The 18,938-nt window shown below is 42.6% G+C and overlaps 1 protein-coding gene across 1 annotated transcript in view; it reads right to left on the bottom strand.

The window, feature by feature from the left end:
* LOC142289924 (tubby-related protein 1-like) overlaps positions 1-18,292 on the bottom strand; it is a 265,154-nt gene extending 246,862 nt beyond the window's left edge. Inside the window, exons 1-3 of the mRNA XM_075333866.1 lie at positions 18,146-18,292; positions 17,552-17,664; positions 17,318-17,426 (exon numbers count right to left, since the gene is read on the bottom strand). Coding sequence (XP_075189981.1) covers positions 17,318-17,426; positions 17,552-17,664; positions 18,146-18,199 — 276 coding nt within the window. The 5' untranslated portion in view covers positions 18,200-18,292. The remainder of the gene's footprint in view (positions 1-17,317; positions 17,427-17,551; positions 17,665-18,145) is intronic.
* Between the last annotated feature and the right edge of the window lie 646 nt (positions 18,293-18,938).

Genomic DNA, 18,938 nt, shown 5'->3' on the forward strand with positions numbered 1-18,938 from the left:
CCCTTAACGACCGCCGATACGCCTTTTAACGGCGACAAATTAGGGTACTTCTTCCGATCCGCTGCTTTTTAACGGCGGTCGGAAAAAAGGGTCTAGCGCCCCCCAGAGTCAGAAAAAATCCGGAGTCTCAGCTGCCGGGGAAGCTGAGATCCTGGAGATCATGATTCTGGCCGGTTTTTCCAGTCCCCGCTCACCTGATGACCGGTATACACCATATACCGATGATCAGGTTACAGTAAATGACCGCGCCGGTAAAAAATCATTTATCTCCCATCTGGCATAAACAAACATGTCAGATGGGAGATAAATCTCATCCCCCGGTCCTCTCCGGTCCCCCGGTTTCGCCAAAGTGTCCCCCCACCCCCCCTTCCTCCCGATAATCTAACATGGCGCCGCACATAACGGCGCGCACAGCAGCGCGCCGGCCGCATTTCCCCCTTTCCTATGGTTTCTGTCGCATGTGCTATGACACATACAACAGAAACCTGCTCCCCAGGCCCTGCCAGGTCACCCCCTATCCCCACCCCGGTGTCCCCCGTACCTGTCAGCTCTGATCCCCCGCGGCCCCCTCCTCCTTCACAGTGCACGCCGGTCACACTGCAGAGCGCGGCTGACAGCTTCCTGTGTCTGACTCAGAGACGCTGGCTGCAGCTGTGACCCAGGGAGGGTGGGTGCAAATTCTTTGCACCCACTCTCCTCAAATGGAGGGTCTGCACTCCTAGAAAATGGGGGACACGTTCCCTGAACATGCCCCCCATATTCTAGAAGGTCCAGAATCGCCGCGGGACTTTCACAATGGATTACAGGGACCCGATTTTTTTTTTTCAATAAATTGGCCAAAACAGGGAGTGTTTTTGGGGGAGTGTTTTTTCAAATAAATTTTTTTTTTGTTGTCAATTTTTTTTTTTATTACTGTCAATTAGTTATGTCTGGTATCAAATAGACGCCGTGACATAACTAATTTCTGGGCTTGATGCCAGGTGACATTACACATCTGGTATCAACCCCATTTATTACCCCGTTTGCCACCGCACCAGGGCGCGGGATGAGTTGGGGCGAAGCGCCAGGATTGGCGCATCTAATGGATGCGCCACTTCTGGGGCGGCTGCGGCCTGCTATTTTTAGGCTGGGAAGAGTCCAATAACCATGGCTCTTCCCACCCTGAGAATACCAGACCCCAGCTGTCAGCTTCACCTTGGCTGGTGATCTAATTTGGGGGGACCCTACGTTTGTTTTTTTTTTTAATTATTTATTCATAAATAATTAAAAAAAAGCACAAAACAGCTTGGGGAGCCCTCCAAATTGATCACCAGCCAAGGTGAAGCTGTCAGCTGTGGTGTGCAGGCTACAGCTGTCTGCTTTACCCTAGCTAGCTATCAAAAATAGGGGGGACCCCACGTCATTTATTTTAATTATTTTTTTTGGGCTAAATAGAAGGCTAGACACCCTTTAGTGCCACATGAAAGGCACTAAAGGACGCCAGCTTAGAATATGCAGGGGGTGGGACATTATATTGGTTTGACATCTATCCATTCATCCATTGTAGCATTTTAGGCTATGCACCCACAATCGGGGTTTGCAGCGTTTTGGGCGCAGAGTGTTTTCCCTGCGTCCATAATGCTGCATTGTGCAGTAGAAGCACAGTGGAAGGATTTTTAGAAATCTCATGCCCACTGTGCTTCTTTTCTCCGCAGCATAAACTGACCTGTGGCGCAGCTTCCCGAGCCTCAGCATGTCAATTTATGCTGCGGAGATGAGTGTTCTGTGCAGGTAGAATAGAGCTAAAGTCCACAGCAGCCTGAACCCAAATCGTGGGCATGGGCAGCTGCGTTCTCCCGTGGACAACATTCACATCTCTGCAGGAAGGCTGACACTGTGTACTAGACGCCGTGTCGCTGGATCATGGCCACATAGCCTAACAGTGAGAAATTTGTTGCTACAGCAACATTTTTGTGAAGTACCTGTGGATTCAAAATGCTTACTATACTCCTGAATAAAATCCTTGAGGGGTCCAGTTTCCAAAATGGAGTCACTTGTGGGGGTTTCTGCTGTATAGGTACCCAAGAGGCCCTGCTAATGTGACATGGTGCGTGCAATTTATTTCAACTTTTCCAAAATTCAAATGGTGCTCCTTCCATTCCAAGCCTTCCCATTAATCCAAACAGAGGTTTTTGGCCACATGTGGGGTATCCCTGCTCTCACAAGAAATTGGATAACAACCTGTGGGGTCCACGTTTTGTTGTTGCCTCTTGACAAAGTGAGAAATGTGATGCTAAAGAAACCTTTTTGTGAAAAAAATGAAAATTTTCAATATGGCAACCTAAGCTTATCAAATTCTGTGAAGTATTCGTGGATTCAAAATGCTCAATATACACCTAGATAAAAGCCTTGAGGTGTCTTGTTTCCAAAATTGGGTCACTTGTGGGGGACCTCTACTGTTTAGGCACTTTAGGGGCTTTCCAAATGCGACATAGCGTCCATTAATTATTCCAGCCAAATGTTCAGTCAAATGGCACTTTTTCCCTTCCGAGCCCTGCTGTGCACCCAAACAGTTGATTTCCACCACACATAAGGTATCAGCATACTCAGGAGAAATTAAGTAATAAATTTTATGCTGCTTTTATTCCTTTTACTCTTGTTAAAAAAAAGCTATGTGGTTGAAGTAACAATTTTGTGGTAAAAATGTATTTTTTTATTTTCACAGCTCAACGTTATAAACTTCTGTGAAGCACCTGGGGGTTCAGGGTACTCACCAAACATCTAGATAAATTCCTTGAGGGGTCTATTTTCCAGAATGGGGTCACTTGTGGGGGACCTCCACTGCTTAGGCACCTCAGGGGCTCTCCTAATGCAACATGACGTCCGCAATTGATTCCAGCCAATTTTGCAGTCAAATGGCACTCCTTCCCTTCCAAGACCTGCCGTGTGCCCAAACAGTTGATTTCCACCACATATAAGATATCACCAAACTCAGGAGAAATTGCACAATAAATTTCATGGTGATTTTTTTCCTGTTACCCTTGTGAAAAAAAAGCTACTTGGTTGAAGTAACAATTTTGTGGTAAAATTTTATTTTTTTATTTTCATGGCTCAACGTTATAAACTTCTGTGAAGCACCTGGGGGTTCAGGGGACTCACCAAACATCTAGATAAATTCCTTGAGAGGCCTAGTTTCCAATATGGGGTCACTTGTGGTGGTTTTTTGCTGTTTACGTACCTTAGGGGTCCTCCAAATGCGACATGGTGCCCGCAATCTTTTTCAGCCAAATTTCCTTTACAAAATTCAAATATTGCTCATTTCGTTCCAAACCCTCCCATTTGTCCATACAAAGGTTTCAGACCACATGTGAGGTATCACTGCGCTCATAAAAAAGTGGGTAACAAAGATTTGGGTCAAATTTTTGGAATTACCTCTTGAAAAAGTGAGAGAATTGATGCTAAAGCAACATTTTTGAGAAAAAAATTACAATTTTCAATATGACAACGTAACGTTATCAAAATCTGTGAAGTACCTGTGGGTCCAAAATGCTCAGAATACCCCTCGATAGAAGCCTTAAGGAGTATAGTTTCCAAAATGGGGTCACTTGAGGGGGGTTCCTGCTGTTTAGGTACCTTAGGAGATCTGTAAATGCAACATGGTGCCCGCAATCTGTTTCAGCCAACTTTGCTTTCCAAAATTCAAATATTGCTCCTTTCGTTCCAAGCTCTCCCATTTACCCAAACAAATGTTTCTAACCACATGTGGGGTATCGGCGCGCTCATAAGAAAGTGGGTAACAAAGTGTGAGGTCCAAGTTTTGGTGTTACCTCTTGAAAAAGTAAGAAAATTAGTCCTAAAGCAACATTTTTAGGTAAAATGTTAAATTTTATTTTTTTTCATTCCACATTACTTTAGTTCCTGTGAAGCACCTGAAGGGTTAATAAACTTCTTGAATGTGGTTTTGAGTACCTTGAGGGGTGCAGTTTTTAGAATGGTGTCACTTTTGGGTATTTTCTGTCACCTAGGCCTCTCAAAGTCACTTCAAATGGGATGTGGTCCCTAAAAAAATGGTTTTGTAAATTTTGATGAAAAAATGGGAAATTGCTGATGAAATTTGAACCCTTCTAACTTCCTAACCTCAAAAAATTTTGTTTCAAAAATTGCGCTGATCTAAAGTAGACAAGTGGGAAATGTTATTTATTAACTATTTTGTGTGACATAATTCTCTGGTTTATGGGCATAAAAATTAAAAGTTTGAAAATTGCAAAATTTTTATTTTTTTTGTCAAACTTCAGATTTTTTCACAAATAAAATAAAAAAATATCATCCTAAATTTACCTCTAACATGAAGCCCAATATGTCACGAAAAAATAATCTCAGAATCACGGGGATCCATTGAATCGTTCCAGAGTTATAATCTTATAAAGTGACACTGGTCAAAATTGCAAAAAATGGCCTGGGCATTAAGTACAAAACTGGCTTCGTCCTTAAGGGGTTAAACTCAGGACTTTCGCTGTGTTTAGTTAGCTGCCTTTCTAAGTTAGGATTAAGCTGTTTGTAATCCATATGTATATTGTGCAGGCATCTGCATCTGTTATGCATAAATGTACCCTGTTATATTTGCATGTACTGATTTGTACACATATCTGTTGTTCCAGTTTCACCATCAATCAGTCAATCTGAATATATCTACCTATGTGTAATAAATGCACAGACTTCAAGCAACAGTGTAATTATTGAACTATGGTGGATAAGGTTTATCTGCCTGTCAAACTGCATAGGCTCAAGCTACATGTAGGGAGGACAGAACAGTGAAACAGTGGCTATCCAGCTAGTGGGATTCAAGACAAAGGCTACTCAGAGACTCAGTACAGCTACAGCAATCTCCGCACAGCCAAGCAACACCCTTAAAGGCAACAAGTCCTACAAATCCTCACACAAAACGAGATCCGTAGCTTCTATCTCCTCAAAGACGTCTATCAGCAGCGCCGTCACCATTGCCCGCACAAAAGCTGAAGCCGCCAAAATTAGGGCAACCTTCGCTGACAAAGAGGTTCAGCTGAAAGTAGAGAAAGCCAAACAAGAGGGAAGATCACATATCGAAAAAGCACGCTTAGATAGTGAGAAAGCACACCTAGATATAAAGAAAGCTAAAGAAGAGCAAAGGGCACAAATTGAGAAAGCACGCCTAGACGCCACTCTAGAAAAACTAGCAGCAGAACAGAAAGCTGCAGCTGCTCTTGCCGAAGCAGAGTGCCTGGAAGCCGCACAAAATCCTGAGCTGCAAAGACAAGACAGCATACTGAGCCTGAAGTTCATACCACAAGATGCATCACAACGCACATCTCAGTATGTCAACGAACTTCCTGACTCAAACTGTGACCCCGAACCAGTATCAACACGAGAGCACATCTCAGGTGAAACAAACAGGATTCAACATGAGGCACGACCCCAAGACAGATATAAACTTGAAAACATCATGCGAGGCAACTCTGCTGATGACAACCTTGCCACCCACCAGGTAGCAGAAGCAAATTACCATGCTGACATGTGGTACACCAGACCAAAGCAATACGACACTGGCTGGCGTCACCTAGAGGCTACTAACCTGTATGAACGCACCCCACACCACTACCAGGGTGACCCATCTACAGTATACTTCGCTGATAATCGGGTCATAACAGACTTTGCTAAGTTCTTTACGCGACGTGATCTGGTCGCTAAGGGGCTCTTAAAATTTAATGACCAAGCTGAAGGTTACAGGGCCTGGAAAGCTTCCTTCCAAAATATCACTACAGACTTGGGGTTGCTACACAGGGAAGAAATAGACCTCTTAAGGCCCCATCACACACAGATAAATCTTTGGCAGATCTGTGGTTGCAGTGAAATCATGGACCTATTGTTCCATTTGTACACAGCCACAAGCCTGGAACTGATTGTCCACAATTTCACTGCAACCACAGATCTGCCAAAGATTTATCTGTGTGTGTGACAGCGCCTTTAGTCAAATATCTGGGAGAAGAGTCAGGCAAACACGCAGCAAGGATCAGAGACATTAATATAAATCATCCTGAGGTTGGCCTCAAAATGATCTGGAACAGACTGGATGAGTGTTACGGCACAGCAGAAGCAATAGAAAAAGCCTTATTCAAAAGAATCGACGACTTCCCCAAAATATCTAACAAAGGTCCCCAGAAACTCAGAGAACTAAGCGACCTGCTAATGGAAGTCCAAGTTGCTAAATGTGAAGAGGACCTACAGGGACTTGCGTTCCTCGACACAGCCAGAGGTGTTAACCCTATAGTCCAAAATTTGCCCTACAATCTGCAGGATAGGTGGCTCACACACGGTTCCACGTACAAATACAAACACGGTGTTCCATTCCCTCCCTTCTCTGTTTTTCTAGAATTCGTACACCAACAAGCAAGGATCAGGAATGATCCCAGCTTTGACTTTACAATGTCGTTTGCCACGCCATCACCAGCTCCAAATCTACGCAAGACGTCTGTGGCAGTGCATAAGACTATTGTTTCTTCAGGTTCTGTTCACAGGTCTGCCGGTGACTCTCACGTAGAGACAAAGACGCAGGACCCTAGCAAGCAGTGCCCACTCCATCAGAAGCCTTATTCACTCCTGAGTTGCAGAGCTTTCAGAGGTAAACCCATGCCAGATCACAAAAGCTTCCTGAAGGAAAACGGTATCTGCTATAAGTGCTGCTTATCAACAACTCATCTCGCCAAGGACTGCAAGGTCAGTGTAAAATGCACAAAATGTGGCACCGCAGACCACAACACAGCTCTACACCCGACCCAGCTCCATGCAGTACACAAAACACTTCAACTGACAGTGAGCATGGCGGGGAAGAGAGGAACACTGCTACAATTACACCAACTTCACAATGCACAGAAGTTTGCAGAGGGACAATCGTCAGTAGATCCTGCTCTAAGATATGCCTTGTCAGAGTCTATCCAAAGGGCCAAAGAGACAAAGCTGTAAAACTGTATGCCCTCCTGGATGATCAAAGTAACAGATCCTTGGCTAGATCGACGTTCTTTGACCTATTCAGTATTAGGCTAGGTTCACACACTGCGTTTTTTTGATGCTGCGTTTTTGTGCATTTTTTGCGGCAAAAAACGCACAAAACCGCACCTGCGGCAAAAAAACGCTGCGAAAACGCATGCGTTTTTACCACGATTTGGTGCGTTTTTGGCTGCGTTTTGCTGCGTTTTTGCTCACTGCGTTTTTATGCGTTTTTTATCAGTGAACAATGCCATTAAAGACTGTTGAAAAAAAAAAAAGGTCTGATGTCATTTCCTTCAATATGTTCTTCATTCTCTACTAGTGTATGCAGGAGAGCAGACAGCTGCAGAACTACAAGGCTCAGCATGCTACAAACAAGACTGTACGCTGGAGGGAGAGGCAGGGGGAGCAAAACTACAAGGCTCAGCATACTCCATCCAATAGTTTATGCAGGAGAGCAGACAGCAGCTGCAGAACTACAAGGCTCAGAATCCTCCATCCAGGACTGTATGCAGGAGTTTTTTGCCCCCCAAAAAAATGACGTGTGCTTCGCCATATATTTGTATGCTAGCCAGGTACAGCAGGCAGGTATGGCTGCCCCCAACCCCCAGCTGCCTGTTTGTACCCGGCTGAGAACCAAAAATATAGGGATGCCCTTTTTTTTAATTATTTCATGAATTTCATGAAATAATTAAAAAAAAAAATGACGTGGGCTTTGCCCAATTATTGAGTCCAGCCAGGTACAACTAGTCAGTTGTGGATTGGAATCCGCAGTGCAGGATGCCCATGCTTTCTGGGCACCCCCGCTGCGAATTGCAGTCCGCAGCCACCCCAGAAAATGGCGCTTTCATAGAAGCGCCATCTTCTGGCGCTGTATCCAACTCTTCCAGCTTGCCTGGTGACGGGTGGCTTGCTGGGTAATAATGGGGTTAGGGCTAGCTGTATATTATCAGCTAGCCCAAAGCCAGAAATGCATGGTGTTACGCCAATATTAGACATGGCCACCATGAACTTCTATTAAAGATAAAAAAAACACACAGAAAAATATTTTTATTAGAAATAAAACACAACACAATTAGTGACTTCATCTTCATTGAAATAAAGAGCCCCCCTCCGCAGTAATCCTGGGTCAAGGTCCTGCGCCGTCCAATCCGGATCCAATATCATCAGATCAGTTTGCTGGAAGGCAAAGCGATCAGATGATGTGTCAGGTTCTAGGATGTGAATCACATGACACAGCAACTGATTGTATAAAAGCCGTTTATACAATCAGCTGATGTATCAGTGCAAAAAAAAATACTCACTTATGTGCTGATTACCAGCAGGTCCTGGAGCAGAGTCTGATCCCATCCGATCGCTGCAGGAGCTGCCGGTAATCAGCTGATGAAGTCTCCTAACGGCATCGGCATCAGCGAGACTTACGATCAGCTGATGCGTCAGATGACTGCATCAGGTGATCCATCGCCAGGTCCTGCAGCCATCGGACGTTATTGAGAGCACACAGCCGGAGCGGCGGTACCGGGAGAGGAGCTGGGAGCGGACATGCCACCGGGAGTCTGCAGACCCGTGAGTATGACATTTTTTTTCTACTGTTCACTTTTGATTTCACAGCTGCCTCCACCTTCCGCCCAGCCATGGCGCCGCACGGGAGCGGACATGCACAGGACTGGAGGTGGACGCAGTGGTGACGGTACCGGGAGGATTCACGCTTCTGTGTTTACTGACAGAAGGAATCCTCTTCCTGTACATGTCACTTTACTACCCACCCCTTGCGTTTATAGCTGCGTTTTTAGTCATAGAAATGCACTAAATGCAGCTATATTTGCAACTTGCATTTTTCATTGCATTTTTGAATATCTCATTGAACTTAATGGGTGGAAAACGCAGTGAAAAACGCAAAAATAACTGACATGCTGCGTTTTTGTGTGCAGCACAAAAACGCAGCTAAAAAAAACGCTGTGTGCAGACAGCAAAAATGAAAACTCATAGACTTTGCTGGGGAAGCAATGTCACAGCGTTTTCTGAGCAAAAACGCACCCGAAAAACGCGCAAAAATGCCGCGAAAAACACACTGTGTGAACTTACCCATAAAGGGCCAAGCACTCCCTACTCATTGAAAACGTGTGCAGGCACTGTGACAACAGCAGGCAGGAAAGCTATTGACTACCAAATCGAATCCTTAGATCAGGGTTCCCTAACTCCAGTCCTCGAGGGCCGCCAACAGTACATGTTTTCAGGATTTCCTTAGCATTGCATGGGTGTTGGAATCATCACCTGTGCAGGTGATTATATTATCACATGTGCAATACTAAGGAAATCTTGAAAACATGCACTGTTGGCGGCCCTTGAGGACTGGAATTGGGGACCAATGCCTTAGATGGTCAGCTCCATCTACCACTGCCCACGATCATTGAATGTAATCAAATCCCTGACAACAGAAATTAAATTCCTACTCCAGAGGTAGCAATCCACCATGCTCACTTAAAACGTATAGCACACCTTATACCGGAACTTGACCAGCAGGCCCAGATAATGCTACTGCTGGGAAGAGATATCCTGCAAGTACATAAAATGAGAAGTCACATCGATGGGTCCCGTAATGCCCCCTACGCCCAAAGGCTAGACCTAGGATGGGTCATAATAGGAGACGTATGTCTGGGACGCCTTCACGCTTCCTCCTCCATAACCAGCATGCTGACAAATACTCTGCAAAATGGTCGTCCATCTCTGTGCCAACCGTGCAACAATGAATTCCACCTCAAAGAACTGCCGCACAGCTTCCAACTACCCAATCACCTAACAGACTTTACTGATGACAACAATATGCTGTCAGGAAGCTATGAGGATGAGTTAGGGTGTGCAGTCTTCCAGAGAACCAAACATGATAATCAAGTAGCAATGTCTATAGAGGACAAGTTGTTCTTAGAGAAAATTAACAAGGGACTTGTTAAGGATGAGACCAACAGCTGGGTCGCACCTCTTCCCTTCAGAACCCACAGACCACGTCTGCCAAATAACAGAGATCAAGCGTTTAAACGTTTCACCTCTTTCAAGCATAACCTACAAAGGTAATCAGAAATGAAAGATCACTTCTTATCCTTCATGGCAAAGATTTTTGAGAATGGTCATGCAGAGTTAGCTCCAACTCTCAAAGACTATGAAGAATGCTGGATCCTACCCATGTTTGGTGTATACCACCCCAAGAAACCATGCCAGATTAGAGTACTGTTTGACTCTAGTGCTAAGTTTAAGAACGTCTCTCTAAATGATGTTCTTCTGACAGGTCCAGACCTCAACAACAAACTTCTAGGAGTACTTATGCATTTCCGTAAAGATTCCATTGCCTTTGTTGCTGACATTCAGCAAATGTTCCATTGCTTCCTCATGAGAGAAAAGGACAGGAATTTCTTAAGATTCTTCTGGTACAGAGACAATGATCCTTCTAAAGAAGTCACAGAGTATCGCATGAGAGTACACACCTTCGGCAACAGCCCTACCCCTGCAGTCGCCATCTACGGACTCAAAAGATCTGCTCAGGAAGGAGAAACAGAATATGGATCAGATGTTAAACAATTCATAGAAAAGGACTTTTATGTTGATGACTGTCTGAAAGTCATGCCGTCAAATGAGACCCCCGTCAGTCTTCTCAGGAGAGCCCAGGAAATGCTCGCCTGCTCAAACCTCAGACTTCACAAAATAGCCTCAAATAGTTGAGAACTGATGGAAGCATTCCCTTCTCAGGACTTACAGTTAGGTCCAGAAATATTTGGACAGTGACACAATTTTCGCGAGTTGGGCTCTGCATGCCACCACATTGGATTTGAAATGAAACCTCTACAACAGAATTCAAGTGCAGATTGTAACGTTTAATTTGAAGGTTTGAACAAAAATATCTGATAGAAATTGTAGGAATTGTACACATTTCTTTACAAACACTCCACATTTTAGGAGGTCAAAAGTAATTGGACAAATAAACCAAACCCAAACAAAATATTTTTATTTTCAATATTTTGTTGCGAATCCTTTGGAGGCAATCACTGCCTTAAGTCTGGAACCCATAGACATCACCAAACGCTGGGTTTCCTCCTTCTTAATGCTTTGCCAGGCCTTTACAGCCGCAGCCTTCAGGTCTTGCTTGTTTGTGGGTCTTTCCGTCTTAAGTCTGGATTTGAGCAAGTGAAATGCATGCTCAATTGGGTTAAGATCTGGTGATTGACTTGGCCATTGCAGAATGTTCCACTTTTTTGCACTCATGAACTCCTGGGTAGCTTTGGCTGTATGCTTGGGGTCATTGTCCATCTGTACTATGAAGCGCCGTCCGATCAACTTTGCGGCATTTGGCTGAATATGGGCTGAAAGTATATCCCGGTACACTTCAGAATTCATCCGGCTACTTTTGTCTGCTGTTATGTCATCAATAAACACAAGTGACCCAGTGCCATTGAAAGTCATGCATGCCCATGCCATCACGTTGCCTCCACCATGTTTTACAGAGGATGTGGTGTGCCTTGGATCATCCACCACTGTTGTCATCCGTGGACGCCCAGGCCTTTTTTAGTTCCCAAGCTCACCATTCTTTTCCTTTTTTCTCAGAATGTACCCGACTGTTGATTTTGCTACTCCAAGCATGTCTGTTATCTCTCTGATGGATTTTTTTCTTTTTTTTCAGCCTCAGGATGTTCTGCTTCACCTCAATTGAGAGTTCCTTAGACCGCATGTTGTCTGGTCACAGCAACAGCTTCCAAATGCAAAACCACATTACACCTGTAATCAACCCCAATATCTGTATTAATTCTACTTCTACCTTCAGAGGACAAGGATGGTGACATCCACTGATGCCAGACGGGGAGTGTTCTGACTACACATTAAATCTGCCTTTATCATAAACTGATGTTTCATTTACAGGGTTCTACCTTGGCTCCTAGAGTTATACTTTGGCTCCCTCTTGTGACCAAACTTAGTAGCACTAGCTCTCTAATAAATGTTTCTTTCTCCTCCTCCTTGCAATACATTTTGGGAGAAGGCCTCCTTTCCTGCAGGCTCATAAGCAAAGCCAGTCTCCATTTTACATCCCCTTGTGTAAGCAGCGCTGGTAAGGACTTCCACATTTATTGCAATCTTAAACTCAGGACTTTCGCTGTGTTTAGTTAGCTGCCTTTCTAAGTTAGGATTAAGCTGTTTGTAATCCATATGTATATTGTGCAGGCATCTGCATCTGTTATGCATAAATGTACCCTGTTATATTTGCATGTACTGATTTGTACACATATCTGTTGTTCCAGTTTCACCATCAATCAGTCAATTTGAATATATCTACCTATGTGTAATAAATGCACAGACTTCAAGCAACAGTGTAATTATTGAACTATGGTGGATAAGGTTTATCTGCCTGTCAAACTGCATATGCTCAGGCTACATGTAGGGAGGACAGAACAATAACCACATAAAGTGACACTGGTCAGAATTGTAAAATTTAGCCTGGTCATTAAGGTCAAAATTGACTCCATCATTAAGGGGTTAAATAAAGAATTTTTATTTGTGTTTTGTGTTTATTTATTTTGACCTACATGGTTAGTAATGGGGTGGTCTCGTAGATCTTTGCCCATTACAAATCCAAGGCCTCATGGCACCTATGATGTTTTGACAAATTTTACTTGTCATTAACTCCTTATATTACCCCGAATGCCATTGTACCAGGGCAATAGGGACAAGCTGAGTAAAGCACCAGGATTGACGCATCTAATGTATGTGCCAATTCTGGAGCGGTTACAGGCTGCTATTTTTATGCTGGGGAGGGTCCAATAAGTATAACCTGAGAATACCAGCTCCCAGCTGTCTGCTTTCTCTTGGCTGAGTATCAAACTAAGGGGGGGAAGCACACAATGTTTTTTTTAAATAATTTATTTGTGTGCTGAGCTATCTGTTTTATATGAGCTGGGAATCAAAATACACTGGACCCTATGCCTTTTTTTCCAATTATTTATTTTTCACTTGAGTTCAGGGGCTTAGATAGCTACTGTGAGGGAACCAATCACACACACCTACACAGAGGGTGGGTGGGAGAAGCAGAACTGCAACCAATTACTGACACTGTCAGACAGGGTTGGAGAGGGAAGCAGTGAATATTAATAAGGTTTAATGATCGGACCAGGAAGCAGTGTGATAGCCGCGTGAGAGACTTTGTAAGTATAACTCTCCTGCTTTTCAGCCCTCTAGCCCTTACTAACATCATTTTATAGCACAAAAGTTCAGATCCCCAAAGACTTATATGGAGTCTGGAGTCAGGTTTGGATTCAAGTCTGGTCCCAAACCAGACTTTTTTTTTTTAAGTCTAGCCAGATCCACTGAACATCTGCGTGTTCACATATCTCTAATAATGAAGTATGAGAGGTGGGGGAGCATGAGACATGTAATCATCCTCCCCAACCCCTCCGTCCGGACCAAGCAAGGTGTTGAATTAGGTTACAGCAGCAGAAGCCCAATCTATGTAAGTAAAAACTTGCATGGTGAAGAGCTTGGGGGATGGGAGAGGGACACAGACAGTTTCAATAAGATAGCACAGTTTACCCAGCAACAAAAAGGTGCTACCTTTAAAATGAGCTGAGAATTCTGCTTGCAGAACTGAGCTACTATTCTGCTTACTGGTAGCTGTTGTTGGGCTGACAATTTTGTGCCCTTTCTCCCAACCCTCCTGAACTGTTGAATGAAACTCTGTGGGGCCTGGGGGGTACCTTCGAGTTTGGGGCCCTTGTCAACTGCCCAGTTTGTCCCCCCTAATTCCAGCCCTGACTACACCATTCCTCTGCTCTCTCTCTCTGTTTAAATTAATAATAATTCAAAATAAATAAAACAGATGTGTGTATGTGTGTGCGCGCGTGTGTGTGCGTGCGTGTGTGTGTGTGTGTGTGTGTGTGTGTGTGTGTGTAGAAAATTTTGTTATTATTATAGTAGTCTCAAAATCTTGCTTTGTATCACTTCACTTTCACTTTCACTGTTTTGAACGTTTGACTTTCAGGCTCCCTATCTCACCATCCACTAACGTTTTGTGTCTGATACTAACTTAAATTTATGGACAATTGTCTTGGCTATCTCATGCATAAATTTGACTTGCAACTATTTAGAATATGATTAGTTATACAGATTCTTGATATGTCACTGAATTGTTAAGGCCACGTCTCACTAAGCATCATCGCTAGCAACATCGTTGCGGAGGCACGACTTTTGTGACGCAACAGCGATGTTGCTGTGTGTGACATCCAGCAACAACCTGGTCCCTGCTGTGAGGTCGCCGGTTGTTGCTGAATGTAATGGCCAATTTTTTAGTTGTTGCTCTCCCGCTGTGAAGCACACATCGCTGTGTGTGACAGCGAGAGAGCAATAACTGAATGTGCAGTGAGCAGGGAGCCGGCTTCTGCGGACGCTGGTAACAAAGGTAAATATCGGGTAACCAAGAAGCCCTTTCCTTGGTTACCCGATATTTACCTTCGTTACCAGCGTCCGCCACTCTCACGCTGTCAGTGCCGGCTCCCTGCTCCCTGCACACATAGCCAGACTACACATCAGGTAATTAACCCGATGTGTACTCTGGCTAGGAGTGCAGGGAGCCAACGCTAAGCGGTGTACGCTGGTAACCAAGGTAAATATCGGGTTGGTTACCCGATATTTACCTTAGTTACCAAGCGCAGCATCGCTTCCACGCATCGCTGCTGGCTGGGGGCTGGTCACTGGTGAGATCTGCCTGTTTGACAGCTCACCAGCAACCCGTGTAGTGACGCTCCAGCGATCCCTGCCAGGTCAGGTTGCTGGTGGGATCGCTGGAGCATCGCTTAGTGTGACGGTACCTTTACCATGTTGCTCCTGGTGATTGAAAAATATTTTTGTTCTTCTATACTACAAATTACAACCTGTTCTCACAGTCCCTAATAGCTCAGTGTGGTATTAGGTTGATTCCCAAGCGAAAGGTCACTTGATCAAATTGAGGAGCAGCGATGAAGCAGATTTACCAAGAAAATAGAAACATCATCATCCAGCTCATTGATAGGGGTCTCTTGGCCAAGAAAATTGCCAGACTGCGAGTGCCATGAGAGTTGGAAGTATATGAAATGAAGTCGGTCCATCCATTCAAAAGCCAAGAGGTGGACGTCTAGGCAAAATATTGGAGTCAACAAGTTGGCTGATTAAAAGGTCTATAAATTCTGGTGTGATAAACATGTTCCTTGAGATGGCTCATATGCTTCATAATTGTGAGAAAAAATGAAAAAGCCTGGACTCGAATATCGTCAGTATTGATGGGCGAGCAGTACAATGCTCAAGTGCTCCTTAATCAAGTCGATCTGATCAGACACTCAGATGGGCTCGACTTGAGTAACAAGTATAATGGAAGTCAAGAATTGGCCAGTTTGGCTCTGTCCGCATAAAGCCAGCAATAAAAAAACATTTCTGGGTTAAAAAGGCTATTTTTTTTTTAATATTTTGAGACACTACATCCGAAAACATTGTTTCAACCCCCAGTGAGAGCCATTCTGAGACTGCAAGTGGCACTCACTAGGGTGCTTGCTTACATCATGCAGTGAAGCAAGCCTGTGCTTTGTGTTGTGTGTGAGAAATTGAAGGAACTGTACATTTTAGTGGAGGAAGCCTGATGATATGGGGTTGTTTTACAGCCAAAAGCGTTGTATACTTGATCAGGATTGATAGTTGTCTCAATGCTGAGCTATATATGAGTATCTTACAAGATGAGTTACTTCGTAAACTCAAGTACTATGGCTATGAAAAGGACAACATATTATTTCAGCAGGACAATGACCTGAAGCAAAGATGGAGAATGGAGAAGAAATGGTTCAATGGCAATGAAGTAGAGGTGCTGGATTGGCCCTCACAGTCCCCAGACCCCAACCCAATCAAAAACCTCTGAGCAGAATTGAAGAAAAGCTGTAGACATACCCAAGTGAGTTGACCAGTATGCACCAATATTGGGAATGTGTAGAATAGACCTAGCATCAAATTTTGGTTGCAACATGCTTGAATCTGATCGAGAGCAGACCCAGAAGAATTCAGGCACTGTTGAAAGCCAAAAGGTGGATTTACAAAATACTAATAAAATAATGAAAATTTAAATTGAAATTTTTAGAAACAAAACAGTAACAATGCAGTGACATGACAAGAATCTGCATAACTAATCATATACTAAATAGTTGCAAGTCAAATTTATGTATGAGATAGCCAAGATGATTGTCTGTAAAAGGAAGGTAGTCTCACCCTCAAAGCTGTAGTGGATAGTGAGATCTGGAGCCTGAAAGTCAAAAGTTGAAACATTTGTAACCTGTGGCTGATTAGAGTATTTTATATTTGTTAGCTATTAAAAGGTATCATATCTACAAGATTTTTTTTTGTTTCTCTTACTGAGAGCAATCAATCACTTTTCAAGAGGTTAACAAAGTACCAACATTTTTTTTTTCATAATGTATTCTATGTATCATTATAAAAGTATTCAAAGGATCACTTATTCATATTCCCTATAAGAAACAACAATAAAGTCAAAGTAGTTTTCCCTTAGTGGCAGTATGTTTCATAAAAAAAAAATAAAAAAATAAACGGGACTGTGCTTTACTCATCCTTCCCCGAGTCAAGCGATGTGTCTCCGGTGTCGGTTATTGTCTGCAGTGCTGATTTCACATTAACAGCGCTGGGCCAATGACTAAGTTCAGTGACCTTTATCACTGTCAACGTGATGTCAGTATTGTAGACAATAACAGACATTGGGAATAGCAGCATAGATGTCGTGCTGGACCCGTGGAAGGTGAGTAAAGCACAGTTTGTTTTTTAAGCAAACTACATCAAAGAGATGGGCTCCAGTTTGTTTAGTAAACTGATATTATTAACACAGAAATTATAACAACCCATAGAAACAAGATAATATATTTGTCATACTGCAATTTAATGAAAGCAAATTGCTAACTATGGGCATATTACTTCATTGATTTTGATTCTCTTAATGCAGCAACAGTGCAATGATAAATACATTACATCATGCAAAAAAACAAGCAATTGTACAAACGTAAAAAAAAAATAAAATTGTTTTTCTCATCATCTCATTACAAGATTATAGCAAAGAGCTAATGGCTTCTTAAGGGGGCAGTCTAAATAAAGCCAGTTTTAATTGTTAAAGTTCTCAAAACATTTTTCCTATAAATGTGTATAGTTGCATTTATACAACATAGTTGATTTTTACTGTATGGGTATAACTTTATTTCTTTGTCTTGTTTTTGTTATGATTATGTAAACCTAACAAGAAGGCATCAATTCTTCTTTTACTTACATATACAATTGCTGCAAGTTCTTGACGAACATTTGACCAGTCTGAATTGGCTTTTTCAGGATTTGCACCATTGTCAAATACAGTAAATTTTGTCCCCATTAGATTGGACCTGCAAAGCAAATTTTTATTATAATATTTAAATAATAACAAATGTATAGGACAATGTTTCAGAATTTAAACTATTAATTTCAAATGTTTAAATTACGTAAAAAAATTCTCAAAACATTTACATACCTCAGTTTTCCAAAGAAATTTTCTCCACCACGTGACAAGTCTGTAGCATCTATTGAAATTAAGTAATTAGAAGTTTTACTCTTCTTTCGTTTTCTTCCAGCTAATAAAAAGACCTTGAAGACAGAAAATATTCATAAACAAACATACAATTTATATGTATAATATTGTAAGGGAGACCTTAATGGAGTTGTCTAATGAAGATAGCTCTTACCCATATGTCCTTTTAGAGCATTTGGACATTATATTTGTTTACTCAAGTTATTTCTACATGAAGTCAGACTATAAAACATCAATAGTTGCTGACTCAAGCCATCCTGTATAACATTGATCGCCATTCATCTGACTGGCCACCATACAATACAATTGAATACAAATATTGCTTGGCAGAGACTTTTTGAATGAAAATCTGCTAATTTTCAGAGGAGCCAAGCCTAGGACCTGGGGTGATCACACGATTGCCCCAATGGCCATTTTATAAAAGGGATAATTTATGACTAAATAACTTACTGAAGCTTGTGTTATTCATTTTAGGCAAAAATTGTATCAAATATAGAAACATTTCTTCAGTCTTTAGTATGACATAATATTTCTTACCTTCTTCTCATTATCAAGATGAACATAATAGGTTGGATACCATCCTCTGTCCATTCCTTTTTTATCCCTTGTAACCTTACATTTGATGGTTAAACCTTGGGGTGCTGGGCGCAGCACAAACTTTTCCAGATTATCCACATCAATGACAGGTGAGGGAGGACGTTCTTCCTTCTGCCCCGAACAAAAAATTGTTTACCTAATTTAATGAATCACTGATATGTCAACTAGTTTTTAAATCAATATTGTGTGCCGATACAGTGGGAGAAATAATTATTGAACATGTAACAAAATTTTTTAAGTGTCACGATTTCTATTCTCTGTTTGTATTGGATGCAAAGAGTGGCTGCAGTACTATGGAATCAATGTGCTGAGCTGTCAGTTTAGTGAATGAGCGCTCAGTCGTCTAATCTGCTGCTGGGACTTGTGAAGCTGTTTGAGTGTTGAGTGACAGCTTAGTCATCCAATCTGATACTGAGAGGTGCTGTTTTTTTCAGGTGTTTCCTGTTCTCTGTGATTATTGCCCAGCTACTTAGCTGAGCAGTTAATCCCAGAACACTGCCAGTCATAGCATTTTGCTCAGTGGTGATTGTTGGCCTATTTTATCTATGCTCTTTGTTCTGATATATTCCCAAAGGACCTTGGACCTTTTCTGACCTTCTGTTTGCCTTGTGCCTTTGCTCTGATTCACTACCTTCAGGTATCCTGACACTGATGGTAACCTGACTACGCCTCTCCTGGTATCTGACTGCGGAACTTTTAACTACGCTGCCTCATGATTTGTCCATGTAGTGAA

The sequence above is a fragment of the Anomaloglossus baeobatrachus genome, chromosome 2 (assembly GCF_048569485.1).
Source record: "Anomaloglossus baeobatrachus isolate aAnoBae1 chromosome 2, aAnoBae1.hap1, whole genome shotgun sequence".
NCBI lineage: Eukaryota > Metazoa > Chordata > Amphibia > Anura > Aromobatidae > Anomaloglossus > Anomaloglossus baeobatrachus.